At 42.9% G+C, this 8,348-nt stretch overlaps 1 protein-coding gene across 1 annotated transcript; it reads left to right on the forward strand.

The window, feature by feature from the left end:
* Positions 1-391: 391 nt before the first annotated feature.
* On the forward strand, positions 392-7,260 carry ca4a (carbonic anhydrase 4a). The gene is made up of 8 exons (XM_087807149.1): positions 392-469; positions 2,324-2,368; positions 2,430-2,594; positions 2,671-2,816; positions 3,986-4,078; positions 4,144-4,210; positions 4,288-4,451; positions 5,725-7,260. Exons 1-8 carry the CDS (start codon positions 403-405, stop codon positions 5,905-5,907), a joined length of 930 nt encoding a protein of 309 aa, XP_087663275.1. The 5' UTR covers positions 392-402; the 3' UTR covers positions 5,908-7,260.
* Positions 7,261-8,348: the final 1,088 nt, after the last annotated feature.

Below are 8,348 nucleotides of genomic sequence, written 5' to 3' on the forward strand. Positions count from 1 at the left end.
ATGAAAAACCAAAGAAAGTTGATTCACTTTCATGGCGCCTGAAGACGCAGTTATGACCACAAAAGATGAGTCATTTCAACCTCAATCGTCTCCCCGCGGGGGGTCAGTTCCTCCGCAGGTGAGGAAGGGGGGGAGGAGGGGGTCGTTCAGAAATATGGATTATCCTGATCCTGATCAATACTCTTAGACGTCCCGCCGAGCGCCAATAATCGCCTCGATCTCCGGGGACGTGTGATCGCATCACCGAGGGGCTCCTGGAGCCACTGATAGGACCACCAGCGGGGGGGCTCCGCCGGAAGGGGGAGGGGCCAAACTCCGAGTGGCATGCCGATAGATAAGTATAAGACCCCCCCACCCTCTGCAGCGCACAACTCATTCAAGTCCTCCTGGAAATCCGAGAAGATGCATCTGCAGGTCGTGTCCGCGCTCCTGTGCGTGTGCGTGTGGGGCTTCAGCAGCGGCGCTGGAGGTGAGTCGTCGATCCTCGGGATTCATCTTCTCGTTTAAATTTGAAAAAAGAGATTAAATTGAGCAGATTTGCTGCGAATATCTGTATTTATCGTCAGGGATGAGTGGGAAAAAAACATGTTTTTTATTCATCTTCATCCACCTGCCTCGTGTTGGTCACGATCAGCTGCAGGATTCGGAATCTCTTCCCTTAGAAATAAAAAAAAAATCCGTCTCACGACTCCCGTTTTTTACCTGTCTCACGGTCTGAAATGCTGCAGTCTCACGCGTCCGAGGGTTCGATTCCCGGCAAAAAAAAAAAAAAAAATTAAGTCGCGGTTGCGTCAATACTGATATTTTTTAATTATTATTTTACTCTTCAGGTAAATAATAATATTGTAAAATATAAATTGACAAATACACGTTAAAAAAAACTCGCAATTGTCGCAACCATCTCGCACTTCGACAGAAAGACGTGAATGTAAATCAGCTCCCAGAATGCCCCCCCCCACCCCCCCTCACACACACACACACACACACACCTCTCACACACACACACCTCACACACACACTCTCTCTCCATGAAATCTGCGCACATTCTCACGTTCCCACTCGAACACTTGCCTCCGCATCAGCGTCAGACTCTCATTCAGTCTTTCTCGCTCCACATGGAGGCAGCGAGGCGAGGCCTGTGATTGGCCAGAAGTTGCGCGGACCGAGCGCTGATTGGCGGAGGCGGAAAAAAAAAGACGCGCCTGTAAAGACGCAGAGAAAGAGTGTGAATTAAAGAGAGGATGGATGGAGACGACTCTGGGTGAATGAATGAAGCGATGAATGAACCGTAGAGAAAAATATGTTATACATTACATATAATATTTACTAATATTTAAATCTGTGGCGATTTAGATGCACAATATTTCAAGATATTTCATTGAAAACAACATAAATGTTGATTTATATTATACAAAATTAACTACTTTTTAATAAATATCGGATCGTAGTAATAATTAGCAACAAGTGATATTTAGTTGTTTTATTTTTATTTGATAGATACTTTATTTATACTATTTGATTATACTACTTTATCTTCATTGAGAAATTCACAATTTAAGCAGGACCGGTTACAGATAAACACGTCTAAAATATAAAAATACAAGAATGAAAAAGTCGTGCAAACTTTGGGAATGTACAGAAAAAAAATTAGTTGATTAGTTTTGTGTAAAAAAAAAAGAAGTGTTTTTAAGAAGGATGGATGAAGCAACGAATGAACAAACAATTAGAGTCAAAGTATCTATAGACGCTTCAACTCTTTAATTATTAATGAATTATTAGTTTCTCATTTTATTTGTTTTTATTGTAATTTATTTTTTTCCAAGTTACAAAATCACGTTAGTTTATCAAGTGACGTATTTTCTCATCAATTGACCTTGTGGTGAACCTGTATTGACCTTCAACTAAAACACATTTATTTTGTAATAAATCACATTTATCTTGTCATATTTACATGTTCCAGGCACACGTCTTTTACTTCAGGCATTTATTTATTCAACAGAAAGTCACTATTATTGCTTTATAATCTTCAAAAGAAAAGAAAAGAATATTTAACAATAGAAAGGAGACGGTTTGAAATATTTATCCGCTGTGTGAGAACTGAGTGCATGAAAGATAAACACTCGAGGGGGGAAAATATTGTGAGTGGAAGGTCAGTTCCGGTGGGGGGTGGGGGGGTTAGGGAGGGGGGGGGGGTTGTCCTGTCCTGTCCTGACAGCAACAATAAACCCAAACTGAGGAGAACAATCGGTGTTTGTCGCCGGGAAAAGTCAATATTGAGAGATTCCACAATCCTGTTAATGGACTCTAATGTTCTTTGTTTCAGATTGGTGCTATCAGTCCCAGTTCACCTGCGACCATCAGTGCAACAGTGAGTTTCCACCGCCGCATCTCGTCGAACGAGGTTTGATCCGAGTTGTTGTCGTCCGCAGCCCCGGAGAGGTGGAATCTCGCCAACAGCGACTGCTCTGGACGACTCCAGTCGCCCATCAACGTCGTCACCAGGAAGGCCCTGAAGGACGAGCGTCTGACCGCGTTTATTTTTAGCAACTACCAGCAGACCTTCAAGGGAACCATCAAGAACAATGGCCACTCAGGTGAGCGCTTCAGGAGTCGCTGAGTCATAATCTCCGCGAAGGAATCGCTCACCGACTGGATGTCTCACCTTTTTAGTTCAGGTTGGAGTTCCCCTCTCCGCAACCGTCTCCGGTGGAGGATTACCGGACACGTACAAGGCTGTTCAGTTCCACCTGCACTGGGGGACCAACGGTGGGCCCGGGTCAGAACACACTATCGACGGGGAGCAGTTTCCCATGGAGGTTCGTGATTGGCTGAAAAATGACATATGAAGAAGCGAACAGGAGAATGCAGACGAGGCGGCAAAACTGCATACGAGTCCCAGAAATACAATTTTTTTTTGATAAAAGAGAAAAATTTTGTAATATCCCAAAATATATACTGAATAAAAATATGCTCAATTACAACTTCTAGCTAAGCTAGCTAGCTTAAAGCTAACAATATTAATCAGCTGTTTAATACAAACAAAAGTACGTAGGTAAAGGTTATTTGTAAAGATCTTTCTAGACCAGGGTCACAAAGCGCTTCAACAATTAAAAACAATACACAGTTAAAAGATATACTTTAAAAGATCAAGACACATAAGACAAACACAGGAGTCCCAGAAAATCAGGAAAAAGCACAAATAAAAGTGACATAAGATGTTTCTTGAAGGAGTCAGTAGATCATCAAACACAGAGATGGTTCCAAAGCTTAGGAGCAACAGTCTGGAAGGATTTCTCTCCTCTGGTCCGGAACCGTGTTCAGGAACCATCAGAAGATTCTGATCCACAGACCTCAGAGCCCGAGCTGGGGTGTAAGTCTGGATCAGATCACTGATGGAAGGTCTGACCATGAATAGATCTGAAAGTAAGAACCAGAATTTTAAAGTTGATCCTGAAAGAAACTCGAAGCCAGTGCAGAGTTTTAAGGATCGGAGAAATGTGAGTTCTTCTACTAGAGCAGCTCGGAATTCTCGCTGCAGAGAGTTTTTTTTATTAACTGCAAGCGTGTTTATTTAGTCACTATAGATTAGGAAAACCTCAAGACTGTATCAATACACCCTCCTAAATGACAGGATCTGATTGTGTCTGGTTCTGCTCGAGGTTTCTGCCTGTCAGGGGAGTTTTCCTTGCCACTGTCGCTCACTGTAATTTATTGGGACTCGTTTCCGTTTTCCTCTTACATAGTTTTATTTAAACTAAAGTTTCTTGGGATCACAATTTTCTGATTTGACACTTTAACTTGAATCTTTGGCTTCTCGACCTGGATTATTGATCAAAACCTTTGGACAGTTCCACACATGAAGGTTTTTCCTTTATCTCTTTGAATCAGTTCCTGTTGTTGCGATGATTCTTCCTCTTTAACAATCCAGTTGATTTTGCCTCAGACACCACGAGCAAGTGTTGACATTCATGATTCGTTTCTCCAGCTGCACATCGTCCACATGAAGCAGCATTTCACCGATCTGGGCACGGCACTAGCGGACCCGGAGGGGGTGGCGGTCCTCGGGTTCTTCTACGAGGTGAATATCTCAACCGTGTTGCCGTATCCCCAGAACAGAGTTGACAAAGATATCTCCATTTCCAGAAGTCCGTCAGCGCCAACAAGAAGTACGAACCGGTCGTCAACGCCCTGAGGAGCATCAAGGCCACGAGTGAGTTTCCAAGTCCGGTTGCAAAGCATCGACCGAGTCACTGGAATCTTCACGATTTCCTTTTTTCTTCGTTCCAGATGGAAACACATCCTTGCCTCCAGTTTCTCTGGCACAGCTGATCCCAGCCGAGCAGAATCTCACCACTTATTACCGCTACAAAGGCTCCCTGACCACCCCGGGGTGCAAAGAAGCCGTGGTCTGGACGCTGTTTGAGACCCCCATCCCTCTCAGCAACGATCAGGTGGGAGCCAATGATACCAGACTTGTTCCTCGTCAGCAACAATTTAAGAAACTCTTCGTGTAGGTCCTCATACTACCTGGTTATCCAAAGAGTTCCAAAGTGATGCAACCGAACTGGAGTATATATATATCGGTACATATCTAGCTAAGGGGCGAGCAAGTGATATGTACCTGATCCTTGGACCAAGTATTTGAAACCAATGAAGTCCCTTAGCTGAGGTGGAACGTCAGTCCAGTTGCCTCACTCTGGAATCTTTGTGAGAATCTGGATCAAGAGTTTCTTATATTTTCCTAACAGTGTGTACTATGGTAAACCAGAACACGTCACATTCTTAACACTCTTCGTTTTTCTAGGTCAGAAAGTACCACAGATACCATATACTTAGCCCCTATTTCTGTGTCCCAAATTGGGCACTGTTTTACAGTACACTTAAAGACTGCTACAAACTTACCGGAAATGACTCGACAGCTTCTTCTTCTATTACTTTTTAACGCTAATCGCAACCAGTCGTAGAAACACTATCATCGACACTTGCCAGCGCTTTTCGCCAATCGAAACAAGTTATTAAGTTGTGTTTCGTTGTGTTATTATTGTTGTTGATTTGTTTTGTAGTAAAATTAGTGTTTTTATTTTACATTTACGCCGGTTTCTGCTACGAAGACGCGTCGTCAGTGACGTAGCTTCAGTTTAGCTTCATCTACGTCACTAAGATGGCGGCTGTTAAGGGTGGAAAGTGTCCATCGATCCACACTTAATTTTCTGGCCTTTTTGAGTTCTTATTGCGCACTGCATTTTCGCACACTGCTCATTGGGACGCAATTGTGTACTCTACAATATTAAGTGTTTGGGACAACCCCATTCACACTCGGGTTAAAATTCTTCTAGTGAAGTACTTTAGAATCATCAACCTCAGGTTGTTGACTTCTAATGCACACCACAATCCCACTACTGACACCACTGGCCAAAGAGGGTCAAACATACATGCAGTATATGCCTAAAGGGGGAAGAGTCTTGCTTGTTGGTGTCGCATCCTTTCACGATACTACAGACAACGTATCCAAACAAACAAGCTACATTTAGCATAGCTAGCAACACATGGACACCATTAATATTTTTAAAGCCATTTCTAAGCGTCAAGCTCAAAGAAAGAGTTTGCTCCGCGGCCCTCGAACGTACTGCGATGTTTGCCGTTTAAATCTTGTTCGGGGTCGATCTGTTCATCGCACCAAACAAATCGTAGAAACTGATTTCATGGTCCGTTCCCTCTCTACAGCTACGTGCCTTCTCCGAGCTGAAGTTCCACGACGGGAAGCCGATGGTCGGCACCTTCCGGCCGGTGCAGCCCCTGAACGGCAGGCAGGTGTTCCGCTCCGGCGCCCCGGCGGTCCTGGTCAGTTCGCTCCTGCTCCTGGCCGCCGCCGCCATGTCCGGGCTTGGACTCTCCCACCCGAACTAGAGCGTCCATGAACTGCTGCACTGCGACACCCATGACTCTGTATCGTTTCCTCCGTTCTTCACCGCATGGTTGCTAAGATGATGGACCACGTCGTAGTGCAGGCATGTCCTTCCATCCTCCCCCCCCCCCCCCATGAAACCTTCCCCGTTGTGACACAGATGACCAAAAGGTGGTGCAGCCTTTTCGAGGGGTTCGATCAGTTGCATGAGTATTTTTCAAGCCTTATATGAATGTGCCATAAACGCAGCTTCGACACGCACTGGAAGAAGAGACGTTTCCACACTGGTGGTCTTGATACCAGGTCCAACGTCTGCCTGACGGCTTGTGCTTTGATGATCCCGGGCACGTGACGCCTTGTTCTCGCTGTCAGAACAAGCTATTTATAGCGTCAGAGAGTCGTAAAAAAAACAAACCCTGTCTCCGTTTCAAAAGGAAGTCAACAGCTTTTTTTTTTTTTATTATTATCAAAGTCCAGGGGGCGCAATCGTGAGGTCAGATCCTCGCAGGTCAGTCGGAGTCGAAGTGTGTGTGTGTGTTTGGGGGGGGGGGGGGGGTGTGTAGGGGTGTGAGTTCTCTCGCTCTCCTCCCGGGGTCCATGATGAACAGCTGCAGTTTGTTCTGAGAGCAGAGCGACTCCCGAGACCGAGGAAGCTTTTCATTTCATACCGTCTTTTATTCTCGTGCATCCTAAATGCACGAGTCAAGCTAGCGGCTCTTAAATGCACTGAATGTCATCTGACTGTGAACGACACGCGACTGGATTCTCTCTCTCTGGTCCAGGATCTGTCATGTGTTCCACTAGGAGATCTGTGCAATTTTTTTTTTTTTTTGTGGGGGGGGGGAGGGGGTAAATAAATCTGTATATTTTCCATAGTTTCATACGACATCAAGTTATATTTCTACGCCGTGTCGTTGTACACATGTATTTATGTATGGAATGTGTATATTGATATGAGGTGCACACTTATTGTTATTTATGTATTGCAGAGTTCATGTGGAATGCTCGTCCATATTTGAAGTTTTACGACCAAACCAGTGTATGAGATCGACCGTGTCTCCTATAGTCAACATGGAGAATGTGTTTTGACTGAACATTAAAGAACCTTATATGCCTTTTTAAAAACTCTTGATGCTTTTTTTCCTCCCACTCGTCGCTATTGAAGTTAAAGTTCTGGTAACGTTTTATTTACCAAACTGTTCGACCTCAAGTTAAATTGAAGTTTCTGAATAATTCTTTCCATATGATGTCACTCTTATCTTATCTTAACCTCTGGCATCTTTACAGGTCAAAGTGTCGACATGATAACTTGTTAACTGTGTGATGATTTTAAATAATAAAACAAATTAAACACAGCTGACATTGTCAGAAGCTAACATTACAACCTGAGAAGAAAAAATGAAAGAAACCTTGTCATCATTGTCAACATCCATTTTCTACTGTGTGTTCCTTATCTTATCTTAAACGTCTATAGAGGTCATGACATGAACATTAATCTACTTTGATTTTGAAGAAACCATCTGGCAAATTTGACCCATGACTCAAGAGTTTGACTCAAAATAAAGCCTTTTATTGTCATCAATGACATCACAAAATAGTTTTCTATGTGTACTTATAGACTTTTTACATTATCTGAAAAGTATTATTGCAACAGAAACAGAATACAACCTTGTTTATGTCAAACAATGGTTGTCAATAATAGTTGTCAATTCAAGTAGCATGGTAATGTGCGTTTACAGTACACTGTAAGACAGTGCACTTGCTTGTGAAGTGCTCAAATGTCGACAGTGTAGTTCTGTCTCAACATCAAACTCTGCTGCTACACACTTACCTGAAATGACTCGACAGCTTCTTCTTCTACTACTTTTTAACGCTGATCGCAACCAGTCGTTGAAACACTATCACTGACACTTGACAGCACTATTCTCGAATCAAAACAAGTTATTATGTTGTGTTTCGTTGTGTTATTACAGTTGTTGTGTTGTTTTGTGGTAAAATTAGTTTTTTCTCGAGACATTTACGTCAGTATCTGCTCCACGTTGTCAGTGACGTTGCTTCAGTTTAGCTTCATCTACGTCACTAAGATGGCGGCCATTAAGGGTGGAAAGTGTCAAATCGAGTGCTCATTGCGCACTATATTATCGCACACTAGTGTACTCAAAATATTAAGTGTGAGTGTAGAAATGTGTGATTTGGGACACGCCTTCGGTTTAATGTCAAATAGCTACTGATATAAGAGCAACAACAAGTTAGTATTATGAAAAACATGTAAAATGTCTCAATATTAGCCCCTGAATTAAATATATATAATTTATATTTTCTACTTATTATTATATTTATATTTAAATTTAAGCTTTAGTCGTATTCACCCTTGTGTTACCCCAGGTTCAAGACTTGTATATGTATTTATAGAAACCAGGGAGGTGGTTCACCTTGACCCAGA

Source organism: Callionymus lyra, chromosome 14, assembly GCF_982586985.1.
Source record: "Callionymus lyra chromosome 14, fCalLyr1.hap1.1, whole genome shotgun sequence".
NCBI classification, from domain to species: Eukaryota; Metazoa; Chordata; class Actinopteri; order Syngnathiformes; family Callionymidae; genus Callionymus; species Callionymus lyra.

Coding starts and splice junctions, on each gene's coding strand:
- ca4a (XM_087807149.1), top strand. CDS start 403: ATGCATCTGCAGGTCGTGTCCGCGCTCCTGTGCGTGTGCGTGTGGGGC. Junction 2,595..2,670: donor CAAGAACAATGGCCACTCAG/GTGAGCGCTTCA, acceptor TCACCTTTTTAG/TTCAGGTTGGAGTTCCCCTC. Junction 4,079..4,143: donor TCCTCGGGTTCTTCTACGAG/GTGAATATCTCA, acceptor CTCCATTTCCAG/AAGTCCGTCAGCGCCAACAA.